This window comes from Oncorhynchus clarkii, chromosome 9 (assembly GCF_045791955.1).
Source record: "Oncorhynchus clarkii lewisi isolate Uvic-CL-2024 chromosome 9, UVic_Ocla_1.0, whole genome shotgun sequence".
NCBI classification, from domain to species: domain Eukaryota; kingdom Metazoa; phylum Chordata; class Actinopteri; order Salmoniformes; family Salmonidae; genus Oncorhynchus; species Oncorhynchus clarkii.
This window is the reverse complement of record NC_092155.1, coordinates 25,784,945-25,803,052: the sequence shown is the minus strand read 5'-3', so window position 1 is coordinate 25,803,052 and position 18,108 is coordinate 25,784,945. Positions and strand designations below refer to the sequence as shown.

The following is an 18,108-nucleotide window of genomic DNA, read 5'->3' as shown; positions in this document are numbered from 1 at the left end:
AGGTTACTTTAAAATGTGCAGTTTTGTCACACAACACAATGCCACAGATGTCTCAAGTTGAGGGAGCGTGCAAGTGGCATGTTGACTGCAGGAATGTCCACCAGAGCTGTTGCCAGATAATTGAATGTTCATTTCTCTACCATAAGCCACCCCCAACGTCATTTTAGAGAATTTGGCAGTACGTCCAAACAACCTCACAACCGCAGTATGGCGTCGTATGGGCAAGCTGTTTGCTAATGTCAACATTGTGAACAGAGTGCCCCATGGTGGTGGTGGGGGTTATGGTACGGGAAGGCATAAGCTATGGGCAATGAACACAATTGCATTTTTTGATGGCAATTTGAATGTACAGACATACCGTGACGAGATCCTGAGGCCCATTGTCGTACCATTCATCCACTTCAGCATAATAATGCACGGCCCCATGTCGCAAGGATCTATACACAATTCCTGGAAGCTGAAAATGTCCCAGTTCTTCCATGGCCTGCATACTCACCAGACACGTCACCCATTTGAGCAAGTTTGGGATGCTCTGGATCAACTTGTATGACCATGTGTTCCAATTCCCTCCATATATACTGTTGGATTCAATTAATTTCCATTGTATTTTTACAAAAACAGTTGAGTGTAACTCATTTGGTTAAATGTAATGCCACACAAAGTGTTCATGCTGCTTGAGATGGAACCCTGGATAGGATAGTACACCCTCTGATTATCACTAGAGCATTAGAATGTTAAATAAGTAGTTCACTAATCAGAAGTTCAACAAATACGCTGTTTATTTATCAGTTTGCATTTGGTTCAGCATTGTCAATATTGAGTGAACACTGTAAATATAGGCTCAGTTGATTGAAAGATAATTGATACAATATGGACCTGCAGGGGACCTGTAACATGATGTATTTGAGAGTTCTAGGACAAAAATAAATACGATATGCAGGAGGAAAAAAAAGTATGTGTAAACAGTAGCCTACATAAAAATTGCCAACATCTCTGACATAGAATATGTAACACACAGCCAGGACAAGTTGAGAGATCATTCTGAAAACAATGTACTTCCTGCCTTACTACATGCTGCATTCAGAAGTAAAATCTCACCAGAGATATGGATTGTCTGGCTAGCGAGAACATTACATTCACTTTATTCTTAAGCGAGAACATTACATTAGATGAACTTTATGCCTAACATTTTGGGGAAAATAACCTCAAATTCTATCTGTGAAAGTCAATCCTGAGATTCACAGAAGGAAATGTTTATCTCTGATAAACAATTCGGAGTAGTAGGGGATGGTAAAGCATCACTCTGACAGGGGCCTCTACTCTAGCTCACATAGCTCAGCAGTGGTCTTAAAACAATGAAGCCAAAACCCAGGATAGAGGGGCTGAGTGAATTTAGTCTGGACTCTGTGCAAGAGGGTCATTTTGTCCGAAACACTGTAGAAGGACAGAGTGCCCGCCTGGTGATCAAGATACACTCCTACTCTGGAGGACTGAGGGCGTGCCACTTCAGTCTTGACATTATTATGTCGGAAAAAGTAACCATTACTACAGCACTCTAAACTCCAGGACTTGTCATTGTGTCCAAATTGACAATCGTCCGCAGGCCCTGATCGGCTGATGTCTTTATATGAGACGCCTGCATAAATCTTCCACCCACTCCACTCCACCTCCCAGTAACAGCGCCCAGACAGACCTTCCCTGCACAGCACCTGACACAACTGAGTGAATCTGTCTGGACGGCTGGGGTAGGAGTAGCCTTTGCGCTTCAGTTTCACCTTTCTGTTTAGCTCAGACAGAAAGAGTTGTCTGTATAATGTGTGTGGGTCCAGGGTGAGCCGACAGGAATCTGAGGGAAGAGAAATGAAGAAATACAAATATGATATGAGTGTGGTTGAGTATCATTGGAGATACGACTGTTAGAAAATTCAGGATAAAGGGACTCACATTGTAAGAAGTCGGCTCTGGTCTTGGGTTCGGGAGGGTGTAGAACATCTACTAGATTCACTGAAAACACACAATCACACACTGTAAAAGACGAACTGAAATCCCGTCAAAGTATACAGATGAAACTCTCATTTCTAACCTACCTCTGGTGGAAATTCTGCACCATTCCCTCTTCAAGACGCCCTCTAGTTTCTCTCTCAGGTTAGACACAGCCTCACTCACATCCTCAAAGTGCGGAAGAGGACGGACAGCGATGGTGGGCAAATCTGAAAATACACTGGGACTGGCGAGAGACTGATAACTCTGCAGAGCGAGAGAGAGCACATAGCCACCAGAAAATGATTAAATAGTCAATCGTCTGTGCGCAAACTAATAAATTCCTCAAATGAAGCACTTTGCTTTTCTACGAGAGGCATTAGTTTAAGTCGGCGAGCTAGAGAAACAACATTCTACTCACTACTTTAGATAGCTACAAAGGCTTTGGTAAACCCACCCCAGAATAACGAGTTCCTTTTGCAATAACAAACAGATGGTCCCTCAGTGTAGCTACCTCCAGGAAATGGATGTGATCCTCTGTGTGTGCGAGCTTCTCCAGCTCAATCCCTCTCATCTTCAGCTCAGCGATCTCCTGCTCCAAGCGCTCCATGAGGCCTTCAGCTTGACTCACAGCTGTATACTCCTGGGCTACAATCAGCTCCTTCATCTCAGAGCGCCTTCGCTCAACGGAGTCAATCAATTCTGTGAAGATCCTCTCACTTTCCTCCACTGCCGCCTGTGCAGAGCGCTGTTATGAGACCGACAAAGACAAGAGAACGGTTCATGTTAAAAAAAACTACCATCTCTCTAACTTGGAGCCCAGTGGGATTGGAGTGGCCTTTAACTGTCTGACTGGTTAAAAAGCAGTGAAATGGGTCGTGATTCCAGGTTGTCTTTGTTGCAATTATACTGTGCGTCTAAGAAGATTGCTATATCATACCAATGTGGTTCCTGAGATATCAAACACTTCTCCAGGCAGTGTGGGATCTGATCATCTGTGCAACTCTACTGCAACAAAAACGACACGGTCGATCTTCTCAGATCAATACTCACACTGAGAGACTCCACAGCCTTTTGCACTTCCTTCAACTCATTCTCCCTCTCCTGGACTCTCTGCTTGACCTTCTGCTGACTCAGCCCGATCTGCTTCTGTGGACAAAAACAAACAGTATTTATTTGACATTTTGCAGGATGAAATCTCTTGAGATGCACCGTCTCAAGAGTGTCCAAATGAAGAAAAAAAAATCTAACAAACAATACTTAGAAACAAGACAATAATAAAATAATAATTCAAAACGTACAAAAAAAAATCTAAATGTAGTTGTACAACTACTAATAGCCCTACAACTAATAAAAACTACTGCTACAACTACTATACAACTAATGAAACTAAGGATAATATATACATACAGTGCCTTGCGAAAGTATTCGGCCCCCTTGAACTTTGCGACCTTTTGCCACATTTCAGGCTTCAAACATAAATATATAAAACTGTATTTTTTTGTGAAGAATCAACAACAAGTGGGACACAATCATGAAGTGGAACGACATTTATTGGATATTTCAAACTTTTTTAACAAATCAAAAACTGAAAAATTGGGCGTGCAAAATTATTCAGCCCCCTTAAGTTAATACTTTGTAGCGCCACCTTTTGCTGCGATTACAGCTGTAAGTCACTTGGGGTATGTCTCTATCAGTTTTGCACATCGAGAGACTGACATTTTTTTCCATTCCTCCTTGCAAAACAGCTCGAGCTCAGTGAGGTTGGATGGAGAGCATTTGTGAACAGCAGTTTTCAGTTCTTTCCACAGATTCTCGATTGGATTCAGGTCTGGACTTTGACTTGGCCATTCTAACACCTGGATATGTTTATTTTTGAACCATTCCATTGTAGATTTTGCTTTATGTTTTGGATCATTGTCTTGTTGGAAGACAAATCTCCGTCCCAGTCTCAGGTCTTTTGCAGACTCCATCAGGTTTTCTTCCAGAATGGTCCTGTATTTGCCTCCATCCATCTTCCCATCAATTTTAACCATCTTCCCTGTCCCTGCTGAAGAAAAGCAGGCCCAAACCATGATGCTGCCACCACCATGTTTGACAGTGGGGATGGTGTGTTCAGCTGTGTTGCTTTTACGCCAAACATAACGTTTTGCATTGTTGCCAAAAAGTTCAATTTTGGTTTCATCTGACCAGAGCACCTTCTTCCACATGTTTGGTGTGTCTCCCAGGTGGCTTGTGGCAAAATTTAAACGACACTTTTTATGGATATCTTTAAGAAATGGCTTTCTTCTTGCCACTCTTCCATAAAGGCCAGATTTGTGCAATATACGACTGATTGTTGTCCTATGGACAGAGTCTCCCACCTCAGCTGTAGATCTCTGCAGTTCATCCAGAGTGATCATGGGCCTCTTGGCTGCATCTCTGATCAGTCTTCTCCTTGTATGAGCTGAAAGTTTAGAGGGACGGCCAGGTCTTGGTAGATTTGCAGTGGTCTGATACTCCTTCCATTTCAATAGTATCGCTTGCACAGTGCTCCTTGGGATGTTTAAAGCTTGGGAAATCTTTTTGTATCCAAATCCGGCTTTAAACTTCTTCGCAACAGTATCTCGGACCTGCCTGGTGTGTTCCTTGTTCTTCATGATGCTCTGCGCTTTTAACGGACCTCTGAGACTATCACAGTGCAGGTGCATTTATACGGAGACTTGATTACACACAGGTGGATTGTATTTATCATCATTAGTCATTTAGGTCAACATTGGATCATTCAGAGATCCTTACTGAACTTCTGGAGAGAGTTTGCTGCACTGAAAGTAAAGGGGCTGAATAATTTTGCACGCCCCAATTTTTCAGTTTTTGATTTGTTAAAAAAGTTTGAAATATCCAAGAAATGTCGTTCCACTTCATGATTGTGTCCCACTTGTTGTTGATTCTTCACAAAAAAATACAGTTTTATATCTTTATGTTTGAAGCCTGAAATGTGGCAAAAGGTCGCAAAGTTCAAGGGGGCCAAATACTTTCGCAAGGCACTGTACATATTTACTAATATCTCCACATGGTGATGTTTCTAATAGTTAAAAACAAAAACAGTTTGTTCTTGACATTTTATAAAAAAGGGCTTTCTTAAAATTCACTGTGTGAATTTAATGCCCTGATTTCTATAGGTACAGTCATTTGGGACTTTACTTCGAAAAGATCTCACTCCAACCTCACGATGTACCCTTGGAATGTGTAATTGCTGCTGAGTCTTGTATAGTGTCTTGTATAGTTCGGTGTTCCTTTATACACACAGGGAAATCTAAGTTGATACATTTAAAAAATAAATTGGTACCAATGCAGTGGTCTTCTAGTTGGGAATGGCCATGTACTGTTATAATCTCCCCACGGCACCGCAAGAGGACTGGCCACCCCTCAGAGCCTGGTTCCGCTCTAGGTTTCTTCCTAGATTCCTGCCTTAGTTTTTCCTAGCCACTGTGCTTCTACATCTGCATTGCTTGCTGTTTGGGGATTTAGGCTGGGTTTCTGTATAGCACTTTGAAAACATCTGCTGATGTAAAAAGGGCTTTATAAATAAATTTGATTGAAATAAATTTGATTGTTAAGACTTCCTCTTCCAATTATAATGTGGGAAAGTGAAAATATTGAAACTATCGACCAAATAATTTAAAAGTGTTGAATACTTCTCCTTGCCATTATTATTTACAAGACAAGATGTGTAAAAAAAATGTTTTTGCTAACATATGGTGGGGGTTCCTGGGCCACCGATTTGCCCGGGAGGGTGTTCCTCTGCAAGAGAAGGTTGAAGAGCCCTGCTCTATTCATCAGGTTAAAATATTTTGCAGATACAAGCAACTGTCCAAGATGATTAACACTTTACAAAAAAAATGGTTTCTAGCAAATAATTTGGTTTTAAATCAAACAAATCAATCATGCTGTTCGGTACATGGCAAATAAACTCCACAGCTGGCAATTTCAAAATTGATGCACCTAATTGAATAATGCTTGGAGGTGTTGATTGGTTGAAATATCTTGGTTTGAGGATTGATTCTTAGTTATCTTTTGGAAAGCATATTGTTTATATTATTAACTACAAGCTTGGCTTTCCATACAGATCTTAGAATTGTTTTACTGTATCCATTAGAAAGACCTTAGTCTAGGATAGGAAGCAGCAGTTGGGTTACTATGGTGACATCATCTAGCAAAACACAACCAAGACCTACCTTACTGTAATTTCTAACAATATTTGCTAATTAATTATTGGATGCCGTTATAAAAGACACATCATTGCACAATGTATGACTCACTAAATCAACTGTCACTCCTAATTAGAAGACAACTGCATTGGTACCAATTTATTTTTCAATGTATCAACTTAGGTGTTCCTAATATATACAGGGAAATCTAACTATACAGCCTATTAGCTAGAAAGGTAACTCCAAACACATTTTCGCTTAGACGTGTGTTGGCAAAAATGTATGTTAAAAAAGCTTACCAGCAGCACTTGCCGCACTGGTAGCCTATACGCGGTTGCTTTTTCAAAGCCTGTGTCAGATACTCCAGTGAGTGTAATTGACTCCAATGAGTGTAATTTACTCAATATTAGGATTTGATAATATATTTTTTTAATAAATATTTTCACTGACCCCATACAGTACCTAGAACCCCCGGTTGAATACTTCTGGTATAGAGGACTGTATCATTAGTGAAAATGTGAATTCTGACAAATTAGAGACTATTCATTTATGAATATAGGGCAAAGAAGTGGGTCAATACTAAGCCTTGAGGTACTCCTCTACTGAGTGAAAGGAGTTCTGATTTGTGTTCTATGAAAACAGTGTTTTCTATTGCTAAGATAGGCGTGGAAACAGTTTAGTGATCTTTTAGTGAAACCAAACTTTTTAAGTTTTCCTAGTAACATTGAATGAATGATCAACTAAATCAAATAAAGATGCCACCATTTAGTGGCATCTTAGTAAGTTTCAGTAATATTGTAGTTGTAGTAGAATGGTTGGGTCTAAAGCCAGATTGAAAAGGGTAATATTTTATTTATCTAGGTACTGATATATTTTGGAATGTAATAATTTCTCACAGATTTTTGCTATTGAACAGATTACTATAGGTCTATAGTTGTTTGGGGCTAAAGAGTTTCCACTTTAATGAAGAGGGGTCTTGACTGAGCTACATGGTATTGATGTGATGTGACAATACAAATCTGTCTCATATTCCCATCTAAATGTGATTTTTCCATCACAATAACTGTAATATTAGCTTGATTCTCACCTGTTTCTCCATCTTTTCAGCTGTGATTGAGACTGTATCATGGCCTTTATGTTCATCCATGGTACACAGATAACAGATACACTGCTGGTCGGTCCGGCAGAAAATCTCCAGCAGTTTGTCATGATGAGAGCAGATATTGTCCTGCAATTGTGTGGTGGCTTTGATCAGCTTGTGCTTCATCAATGGAGCTATATTATAATGAGGCTGGAGATGAGTCTCACAGTAAGAGGCTAGACACACCAGACATGACTTGAGAGCTTTCTGCTTTCTTCCATTGCAGAAATCACATTCCACATCTCCAGGTCCAGCAAAGCACATAGCAGGAGGAGTAGGCTGGAGTCCTATCTTCCTCATGTTCCCAACCACCATGGCTAGCAAGCTATTCTTCATCAGAGCCGGCCTAGGTGAGAAAGTCTGTCTGCACTGGGGACAGTTGTAGGCGCCCTTTGGATCATCCTTATCCCAGCAGTCCTCAATACAATTGCTACAGTAACTGTGCCCACAGTTGATAGTGACCGGCTCCTTCAGTAAATCCAGACAGATAGAGCAGCAGAACTGGTCCTGGTCCAGGAGAACTCCCTGCTCAGCCATTTTAGCTATCACTCACAAAGACCAATAACTGGAAAGACAAAGACACACCCCGGCAGAAATGAAAAAATCTAGGTAGACGTAAAATGTATCTCCCAGTCCAGCAGTTGAACTAGTCTAATTGGAATTCAATAATTCAATTTTTACCAGTCGTGATTTCAATATAAGACATCACAATTCAAATATAATTGTTGATAACCGACTAGCAGCGAGAGATCGATCCGAGATCGGAAGGGGGACATAATTATGCGCGACACAGGAAGTATGCACACCAACATCCGGCTGATCTAATTATTTTCTTTCTTAAAATATTTGGCGGTTTGAGGAAGACATTCGTAAAAATTGGCCTGCGTAATGTCGAGTAACTACATATTTATGGTGTTCATTTATTTTTTATGTCGTTAACTATATTTGTATCCTTTGTTTAATTTCGACGACGGTAAGGCGCATTACTAACTAGCCATGTTTGCTTTCTGTTTCTGCCCAACTAGCTAACTAATGTTAACGCGTTAGCTTTCCTCGTATCTGTAACGTTTTCAGTCTTCTGCTAACTAGCAGCTAGGGTTTAGATCTAAACGTTTGCAGCTCGCTGGAAATATGTCGAACATTCAGAGAACGAATGGCAAATATCTGTGGTGGTCGCTTTTGGGTCTTGGATTTCAACCTGAAGTCGCAGTATCATCAGGGGCCAGCAAAGCCAATGTCAAACACATCATTCTTGGCCAGTACGTGTTGATTGTCGTGGTAACAGTTAACGTTAACAGTACAACATCAGTAGTGTAACCCTGTTTCAATCCAGTGAGAAACTGGCAATGGCATGACATTTAAAATAAACTAATAGACAGAGACAGACGGACTCTATTCTCTCAGGTCAGTCAAAAGCCTGTTTTGACACCATTTTCTGTCTCTCACCAACAGAAATATGTTTGACAAACCAAACAAGGATGCGTTCTACATAGTTACCCATTTCCTGTTAGAGAAACTCAACCCCACCCGCTTCCACGATACATACAGGTGATGGTCCCATTCCCAGCTTGTTTTTCTTCACAATTTTGTAATGTTCTGCAATCATGTAATATGCTGGGTTTTGTATGCAGGCATTGCTGGCCGGTGTTGGACCACAAAGCAGATGCTGAATTCCGTAAGGTGACCTATGTTTGGCTGCGAGATCTGATGGTAAGGATTTGGCATTCATTTCATATGTACAGGATTTGGCATACTTGTTGTAGCAGATGTATACTGTCTGTAAGTATGGCTGTTAATCAGGTCTAAAGCATTTGAACTTGATCTGTGCTTTCAGGATGAGCAGGGCAGCACAATTCCCAAAGTGGTGGCGTCACTGTTCCTCTCGCCTGGTGGTCCCAAGTTCGTCAACCTGATGCTCCATCTGGCCAATTATGTTGAGTTTCAGGAGATGCAGACATTTTCTACAGGTAGGAAGGCCAGAGAGGGGGAAGGCGATGTGGGAAGGTTGACTCCGCCCAAAATCTGTACATGAAAATAAGACCATGAAGTGAGGAATAATTGTATGGAGGTCAATGAGTGTGGAATTGAACTTTTTTTTAATGTTAATTTGCTACGTGAAATTAATATAAGTTTCGTAATGAGATTTTTAAGAATGCACTGATAAGTGGATCCACATGGCATTTCAGCAACTTTGAAAAAAAATGACTGTCGGAGTTGTGCCTGTTGTTCACACACATCTGCCCTCTCTCATTGGCTAGAATGCTACCACCTGATCTCGCCTGCCTTCCATCTTTGAGGACATGTATTCCCATTGTGAGAGCAGTAACTCTACTATCTTGTCAAATAGATCATCTTTGGGAAGGCCTATGTATGACTAAGGTTTGGGCTAAAAGGCATACGCCATCGATTTTCTTCTGCCTGTGAATTGCAAGCGTCTGTCTAGTTGTTTTTCAATGTGTGTTATTAGATGGCACGTGGGTCCCAGAGGCGGCGGCAGCCCCTGCCTCTTCTGTGCAAATGGCACTGAAGCGGTTTCAGCTGGTCAAGACCAGATTCCTGAGGGGAGCTGTAGAGCAGGACCGGATCTTGCATGAGTACGAGAGGCAGGCCCAGTAAGTCACAGGCAACTGTACAAACCACAAGCATTGGATATGTTTCAGATAGATATTTTTCAATGCCTAGAAAAGTATCACATTTTTGTTGACAATTTCAGTTGGATAAAAAAAAACAGATCCTTTCATTGGGTAGGTATCATGTGATTCTGACTAATTAGCACAGGTGCAAATAATGAGCAGGCAATCAAGCCTTACTATAAAACATGGTCACAGAGGTTGAGTTTATATACTCTGAATGTCTTGCTTTTGTCGGTCAACTGGGCTGTGTATTCACAGGCAACTAATTATTTCCCCTAATTTATATTCTGCCCAATCAGATTAGCTCTGAAACAAAGCTGATGCGAAAACATCAGATTTGGGCTGCCTGTGTAAACACAGCACTGTTGGTTCTTTTTTAATGTGCCTAGTTTTGCCCTTCTACGTCTGTGTCCTTCTCTTGTAGATCTCAAGTGAAGTCTCTGAGGGATTTGAGGGCTGAAGATGCAAAGTATAATGATTTGCTCAAGTATGTATGAGAGATTCCATCTATCCTTCAATTATTTTTTTGTTGTCGTTGTTCTGTTTTCAGTTACCTTTTGGCATAAAACACTGCTCAAAGTGCCAATAAACAATGGCAGCTGGTTAAATTCTTTATTTCCCCCGCACAGGCGTCACAAGAATGAAGCTGACAAGGAGGAAACTCCTCAAGCTGAGAAGATTCAAAAGGTTTTTCCTTAATTTCATAACTGTCTAGTTCGTCAAACATCACTGGAAACTGACATTCATTACATTTCTATCTGCAATGTTCTGACCCTTACACCTCTGAATGAACAAACCCCAGGTGCGCTCCCTGTGGTCATCCATCGACGGAGTGCTGTCCACCCTGGAGGAGGAGCGGCGCGTGTTGGAGTGTGTGATCGGGGGAGGTGTGGACCAGTACACTCTGGACGGGACGGGCCTGGCCCTCAAAATCCCCCGGGTTCTGCTGGAGCGGATAGAGCAGTTATCCCACCTGGTGAGAAGCACAAAAAATTATATTGTTGCCTTTTTAGGTTAGTGGGTGACTGTGCATTTGGAACTTGATCCATATTTCAGTGCAATGTTAACCAAATCTTTCCTTGAGTACTCCGATGTTCTAGAATTAGCACAACTGATTAAATGAACGAGTAGTGTTTAGTTGACCAATTGAATCTGGTATGCTAGTGCTGGAAATTCATAAAATAAGTGGAACTTGGCCTCCCGGGTGGTTAAGGGCGCTGTCCTGCAGCGCTGGCTGTGCCACCAGAGACCCTGGGTTTGGCCGGTAGGGATATCCTTGTCTCATCGCGCTCCAGTGACTCCTGTGGCGGGCTGGAAGCAGTGCGCACTAACCAAGGTTGCCAGGTGCACGGCGTTTTCCCCGACACATTGGTGCGGCTGGCTTCCGGGTTGGATGCGCGCTGTGTTAAGAAGCAGTGCGGCTTGGTTGAGTTGTGTATCGGAGGACGCATGACTTTCAACCTTCGTCTCTGCCGAGCCCGTACGGGAGTTGTAGCGATGAGACAAGACGGTAACTACTAACAATTGGATACCACAAAATTGGGGAGAAAAAGGGGTAAAATTCACACACAAAAAAAGAAAATAATAATAATTGTATAAAAAAAAATAAGTCGAACTTGAAGGGGGTACTGCTCTAGTCTGCGTGTTTATCACTAAGCTGTGTGTTGTCAGTCGAGTGTGGGCAGTGTGTACGAGGCAGACCAGCTGAACCTCCTCAGCATGCTGGAGCTGCTCCACCAGGCCCTAGGCCTCCTGGTGGAAGAGAGGGTCAAGATGGCAGGACACACCCCCATTGCTCAGCTCCACCCCCTGCTCCTGCAGGAGAGAAACCTGCAGATGGCCCGTGCCCTGGAGGACCTCCGACTCATGAGGTGCGATAAAACATTTTTAAACCCATCTTGAACTGTAGTAATAAAGCTCTTTTAAAACGGTGTTGCTCCTTTCTCCTTGGTATCACTGCATCCCACTGTCTCTCTCTTTGTCCAGGAAGAGGATTTCAAAGGAGGAAATCCCCGAGGTAAAGAGCGTCATCAGGAAGTTGGAGACGGAGTGGGACCAGAAGTGGGCAGACTGTCTGAAATGCACGCCGCTGACCTTGTTTCTCAACGAGGATCCTGTAAGTGCCTCTTAGGGTTTGTGACCTGGATGTATTAAATGGAGGCTCTGTCCATATATAACCAGTAGCCCTTACCCTCCTGCAGGCTAGTGCTATTCTACTACGGCGACTGTAATCTTTAACTTTACTGACTTTATTGTCCTCTTGGAGACGTTTTGTTGCAGTGTCATGGACATGTTTTAAAGTGGCATTAAATACAAAACAAATTGACAATACAACTTTAATAACAGTTACATACTAATAAAAAGAGACTAGGCTGCTGGCCTTACTGGGTCGATAGGAACATTAGCCCAAGCTATTTAGGAGATTTTATCACACTTGGCACTAATTGTCCAGTTCTGTTCTTCCTGCCGGGTGGTACCCTATACCTGCGCCCAGGGGTGAGTAGTTCAAAGTCCAGGTGGCTTGAGTCTAAAATAATTGTGTGAGCCTTGCGGAGGGCCCTGACCTAAAAGATCTCATCCAGGCCTGTCTGTTTGACTCCATGTACCTTACTTGCTGTGGTGATAATCCTTCTCTGTATATTTCTCTGGCTGACAGTGGCATGACAGTGGCATGCCAAACCAACAAACAATACAAAAAGTAAAAACTCTCAAAAGATTTGAAAGTCAGTCTAGTACAGTCAACCTTAAAATATCCCAGATTTTTGAAAAAGTACAGTCTGACTCTTTTTGTAACTCAGGTCTGTACATTAAATCCACTGTAGCTTATTGTCCAAGAGGACACCCAGATATTTATATTCCTCTACAGTCTCTTATGTTCTGACCTCTGATAGATGTTGCAGTGGTAGGTGTTGTGCGTAGATCTCTTTGGTCTTGTTTTTATTGAGGACCAAGTGTGATTCCTCACTCTACCAACTCCTTTAGGACTGGACCATGGTGTTTCTCATCCTGCAACAGGCTGATCAAGGAAGTGTCTGTCAGGATGGGAACTAGTACAACTATTAGTGTACAAGAGTGGGGTCAAAACGTATCCCTGAGGAGAGCCTGTGTTTGTGGTGCGTGTGTCTGACACGTGGGGTCCTACTTTGACCCGCTGTGACCTCTGGCTCAGGAAGTCCAACAGCCCCCCCCCATCTAAAGAGAAGTCTCTGGTTGATTGTGTTGAAGGCAGAAAAAAAGTCAGCCAACAGAACCCTGACATGGGATTTGGCACCATGTTGAGAAGAGTAAGAATGGCATCATCAACTCCTTTGCTGGGCTGATAGGCAAACTGAAACGGGTCGAGGAACTTCTGGGTGGAGCTTAGAATGACTTTTCACAATTTTCTCAAAGCATTTGATTACTAAGGATGTCGAGGCCACAGGACAGTAGTCATTCAACACAGCGGGATTAGACGTTTCTCTGCAATACTGGCACATGTTGCTGGTTGAGCGAGGTTTGGAGAATGTCTGTAAAAACACCAGCCAGATGCGTCCACTTATTTTGTCTGGGCTTTTGTTGCATTTCCTGAACTACTTCAAAAACATCTGCCTGTTGAACAACAACCCTCTCAAACATATTTATAATGACGCTTCCATTTGTTTTACCTCCGACACGAGGTCGTCAGATTCAAATCTTGAGAAGAATACATTCAGTTCATTGGCCATGTTCTGGCCCTCATGTCTCCCAAGGTCAGCATTGGTTTTCCCCTTGCCGATGTAGGGGGCACAAGCCGTGGCGTTAATCCCTTGCCAGGCCACCCTTGAGTTTTCTGAGGAGAGGGTCTTCTCCACCCCTTTGCTTGAATGCCTCCTTGTCCACCAGTATCTCTTTTGATCTCACGTTGTACATCTCTTAAAGCCTGTCTATTACACTCGTAAACTGCCTTCCTATTAAGTAGTGATTTCTTTTTTTGATACCCAAGGCCTATTGTTCAGGATGCTTTTACAGGTTTTAGTAGGCGCAACTGACTCAACACAAGTTTACATAGTCTGAAACGACATCTGAGCGCTCCTCAAGATCAGAGTTGCTGTCCTCCAATACCTCCCAGTCAAAACAAAACACCCTTGGAGACAAGTGATACTGTTGTCTTTTCAGATCTGTGACAATTTTAACTGGGTTTCTCCCTCTCCAGGGTTGGCCGGAGGTAGACAACATTGTGGTCTGATGTCCCCAGGGGAAGTCTGGTGGTGGCAGAGAAATCATTTGGTATTGTCCCATAGCCCAAATCAAGAGTCTTATTTTTTCTAGTGTGACATTTCACATACTGGTGGTACGTGCACAGGACCTTGCGCGAAGTACAGTTGTTAAAATCACCTAAAATGTGGGTGCGTCGGGGGAGATGGATTCTGTTTTCTGTGACGACAGATTATAAATTATTTCTGATGCTTTTGCTGTATTAGCTTTTGGTTGTAAGTACACACTGGTCACAAACAATTGGGGGAACTCACGGGGCAGATGGTAGGGTCGCAGTGACACGGAAAACAGTTCAATGTCGGGGGTACATAGATCTTACCAGGATTAATTTACACCACTGGTCCCTGACAAGCAGGCAGACACTCCGCCGTGAGGTTTCCCTGTGACGGTCAGATCACGGTCCGCTCTGACCATTGTGAAGCTGGCCGGCTCTACTTCCCTGTTCGGGACTCTGTCGTCCAGCCAAGTCTCAGTAAACGGCAGCAAACAGGCCTTTCGGTATTCGTGTAGGAAGTGCAGATTCGCTGACACCTCATCCGCTTTCCCCTCAGTGACTGGGCATTGATCAGCAAGGTGGTGGGTACATAAAAAAAAAAAAAAAGTATTTGTCTGAACCCTGTTTTCCACGTTTGTAATCCACTCGCAGACAATCAGGGATTAGATTGGCCATTGAGATATCCATCGCGTTTGAGTTGCACTGTAGTAGGAACTCTGCTGTATTAGATTTTGCTGCCACCAGCGTTTTCATAATTTAGTCTGTTAGTAGAGATCAACAAGATAAGTCCAAAACCCCACCACTGTAAAGCCATTGTTGACAGATGGTTTACAAGCAGAGGGAACAAATTAAAAACTCAAGAACGCCACACCAAACATCACACATTGCGGGATGCAACAGAGCCATGCCCCCTCTAATCTCTCTCTCTCACCCTTCAGGCCCTTGACTTTCTGTCCCCCATGGCTCCTCTGTCCTTTGAGCCGGCCACAGAAGCCAGTTTTAAATCCAGCGTTTTCTCCCAGTATCCGGCGACACTACCCAGTGAGTAGAGGGAAACAAAATATTTCCACTTCTAAGTTGCTTTATTGTTTAACTGCATATTTTAACAATTGTTACTTTTTTTTTTTTTTAACTTAGAATTTTCTGAGGAGAAGCTTGCGGAGACTGACTCCATTCCAATGGATTCTGCCCTCAAACGGTATATTAATACTCGGCCTACCTTGTTTTCATTGCTAATGGGCAACTAGTAGTCTGATTCCTCTGTATTGTTGTTGATGGGAGGCAGATACCTGGGCAGTTCTGAGCTGTGCTCTGTTCGTCACTAGTCCTCCCTATAGCATACCTGCTCTCTGATGACCGGGGCGAGTTGAGTGAAATCGCAACGGACAGATACGGAGCAGACAACAATTATCCTGTCTTGTTCTTTTTTTTTTTAAATATTTTTTTACCATGAACTTCATTTGATGCACAGAAGTCTTTATAACGTCTCTTTATGAACAGCCTTTGCCCTCCAGCCGTTGAGAGGGTTGCGTCTCGTCTTCCTAGTGTGGTCTCTTCCCCACTGACTCCCCTCCATGCACTTTGTGAAACTCCTCTGGCTGTCCCTGTCAAAGCTCCCTCACCAAGCCCCCTGCCGGTATGTGATGTGCACCAAGTGTCCTATTCCATGTTCAGTTCAGACCAGTGGATGCTGCTGAGTGGAGGTCGGCTCATAATAATGGCCCGGAACAAAGCAAATGGAATGGCATAAAACACCTTAACCAGGTGTTTGATGTATTTATCATTCCACTGATTCCGCTCCAGTTATTACCACGAGCCCATTCTCCCCAATTAAGATGCCACCAATCTCCTGTGGTTCAGACTCAGTCGGAAGGTTTAAAAAAAACTATTTACATTTTTTTAAAGGCTCATTGTTTTAGCTTATTTCAATGTTTTAATATTGCTTTTCATTTTTAAAGTATTTTGGCCCATGTTACTCCTGCACACAAATGTCCTTAATTCATGTTTAATCTCTTGTGGCAATCTTTCCTTATAGGCCAGTGTAAGGAAGACTCCTTGTGCATCTCCAAAGATGTCTGCGGTGAAGAGAGAGGCTCAGATCCTGGACTCTGAGTTTGACAACTTGGCAAATCAGGTACAGTTTCCATACATTTCCTCACTTGAACCACAATGCAGAATGAGGGCTGACCCTTCTAGTCATTATTTTGGTAGTTGTTGGGAGGCAGATACCTGGGCAGTACTGAGCTGTGCCCTGTCCGTCACTAGCCATCCCTATAGCATACCTGCTCTCTGATGACCGGGGCGAGTTGAGTGAAATCGCAACGGACAGATACGGAGCAGACAACCGTTATCTGCATAGACATGACTGATTTGAGTCACCGAAGAAGGTAGTCTTATGTACCATGCTGCTTAACATGCCTGAAGTATATTTTCAATTGCCTTACTAAGCGTGTGTATGTATTAGTTTGCAGAGGCTGTGACCACCAGCCCTGGTAATGGAAGTTTACAAGGACTTGCGCTGGGTGATTTACTGTGCAATCTTGGCACAGACCCTTTCTCCACCAGGAAGCAGATTCCACGTACCCCAGAGAGTTTGAGTGCGTATTGAACCTTATTTGATTATGTACTTTGAAAGGCAGAATACTCTTTAACCAGTTTTGCTTTTTGTTGGGCAGAGGAGTAATGTTTTTTTTTTTAAATTAGTTCTAGATGTGAGGAGTTCCTGGCGAAGGGCAGTGGAGGAAGGAGAGGCTCAGAAGGCCCGTCTGTCTGATAAGTTTGACGGCGACGGCATCTTCAGGCACCTCACGGCCCTCTGCGAGGTACAGGAGACCTCCCTCAGCCCCGACGTGCACTCCCTGAGCACAGGCCTGGATCCCACCAATGCCGGTTGCAGTACTGCAGCCCCCGAGCAGGCATCGCTCATGTCTACCCTGCCCTGGGACTCCTCCAACACGGAGGCTCTCCACAGCCTGAGCAGTAGCGACGTGATCCAGTTCAGAATCGACCAAGAGGCGATCCCAGAGCAGTTCAGTATAGATCAGGAGACTCTCCCCGAGCTGCCGGGCAACGACGGCAGCTTCCTGAGCTCCAGTGACACATCCAACACAGAGGAGGAAGAGCTGCTCCTCCCCCACATCCCCTCCCTCCTTCCCACAGAGACTGAGCCGGCCCTGCTGGTCTCAAGCAGGCGTCTGGACAAGATCCAGCAGACCTTCAGAGAGGCCTCCTTCCTGGACCGACACCAGGGGGCACAAGAAATGTCTCCCCCACAGCATGACGAGAGGAGCCTGGATGCCAGAGACTGGCTGATGGCAATGTCACTGGAGACTGCAGCCACAGTTGGCGCGACAGACAAAGTATTTTCTCTGGATCTGGACACTCTAGAGAGCCCTTCACCACCAAGAAAAGAGCAGTTTAGCCTCTCGCAACTCTTAACATTCTCCCCCATAGAGGACCTGTAGTGCCTCCAGAACATTTATTTTATATATATCTTTTTTTCTTTTTTAACTTGGACTTTATAGACTACCTGAACTATCTTCTAGTTTCTCACTTTTTCACAATTAAGTCTAACCAACTTCACTGCACATGCAATTCAAATATTTGCACCTATGTGTGCCATAGTTGTGTTCCAATCCTTTTTTCTAAGAAACTAACATGAATTGTAAAATATTGTTAATAAATGGTCTAGATAGTTAAATTTCAATCTGTTTAATAATTATTTTTCTATGTGTGCATTTCCTGGGCCTGTGAAGGCCGAGTTTACAATTGCATTAAGTTTTTATTTTCTTGTTGGGTGTAAACTATAACATTTTCTGATGGTCATTGGACTTTTCAATTGATGAAATGTCTACTTGATTTTTTTTTAAAGTATTGATTAAGTGCAGTAGACGGTCTTAGGCTATAGACAGCCAAAGTGTTGGTAGCTTTGAGATT

The 18,108-nt window shown here is 43.1% G+C and overlaps 2 protein-coding genes and 2 non-coding genes across 5 annotated transcripts; 3 read left to right on the top strand and 1 right to left on the bottom strand.

The window, feature by feature from the left end:
* Positions 1-761: 761 nt before the first annotated feature.
* On the bottom strand, positions 762-8,550 carry LOC139416129 (tripartite motif-containing protein 16-like). The gene is made up of 6 exons (XM_071164450.1): positions 7,258-8,550; positions 3,034-3,129; positions 2,495-2,728; positions 2,088-2,247; positions 1,945-2,004; positions 762-1,846 (listed from the first exon to the last, which is right to left on the bottom strand). Exons 1-6 carry the CDS (start codon positions 7,846-7,848, stop codon positions 1,317-1,319), a joined length of 1,671 nt encoding a protein of 556 aa, XP_071020551.1. The 5' UTR covers positions 7,849-8,550; the 3' UTR covers positions 762-1,316.
* LOC139416127 (HAUS augmin-like complex subunit 6) lies at positions 8,078-17,878 on the top strand. 2 transcript variants are annotated; one of them, XM_071164449.1, is made up of 16 exons: positions 8,078-8,570; positions 8,764-8,859; positions 8,943-9,021; positions 9,146-9,278; positions 9,779-9,923; positions 10,369-10,431; positions 10,574-10,631; positions 10,747-10,920; positions 11,616-11,815; positions 11,931-12,060; positions 15,111-15,213; positions 15,310-15,370; positions 15,673-15,808; positions 16,208-16,306; positions 16,637-16,769; positions 16,882-17,878. In XM_071164449.1, the coding sequence occupies exons 1-16, from the start codon at positions 8,443-8,445 to the stop codon at positions 17,634-17,636; spliced, it is 2,493 nt and encodes an 830-aa protein (XP_071020550.1). In that variant the 5' UTR covers positions 8,078-8,442; the 3' UTR covers positions 17,637-17,878. The 2 variants fall into 2 exon arrangements, with proteins under 2 accessions (XP_071020550.1, XP_071020549.1); XM_071164448.1 differs by having other exon boundaries at positions 16,876-17,878.
* On the top strand, positions 15,448-15,578 carry LOC139417649 (small Cajal body-specific RNA 8). The gene has a single exon (XR_011635198.1). It is a non-coding gene; the product is annotated as a small Cajal body-specific RNA 8 (non-coding RNA).
* LOC139417650 (small Cajal body-specific RNA 8) lies at positions 16,388-16,518 on the top strand. Its single transcript, XR_011635199.1, has one exon. It is a non-coding gene; the product is annotated as a small Cajal body-specific RNA 8 (non-coding RNA).
* Positions 17,879-18,108: the final 230 nt, after the last annotated feature.

Coding starts and splice junctions, on each gene's coding strand:
- LOC139416129 (XM_071164450.1), bottom strand. CDS start 7,848: ATGGCTGAGCAGGGAGTTCTCCTGGACCAGGACCAGTTCTGCTGCTCT. Junction 3,130..7,257: donor CTGAAAAGATGGAGAAACAG/GTGAGAATCAAG, acceptor TTTTGTCCACAG/AAGCAGATCGGGCTGAGTCA. Junction 2,248..2,494: donor ATCACATCCATTTCCTGGAG/GTAGCTACACTG, acceptor CTCGCTCTGCAG/AGTTATCAGTCTCTCGCCAG.
- LOC139416127 (XM_071164448.1), top strand. CDS start 8,443: ATGTCGAACATTCAGAGAACGAATGGCAAATATCTGTGGTGGTCGCTT. Junction 15,214..15,309: donor GTATCCGGCGACACTACCCA/GTGAGTAGAGGG, acceptor TTTTTAACTTAG/AATTTTCTGAGGAGAAGCTT. Junction 15,809..16,207: donor CCTCACCAAGCCCCCTGCCG/GTATGTGATGTG, acceptor CTTTCCTTATAG/GCCAGTGTAAGGAAGACTCC.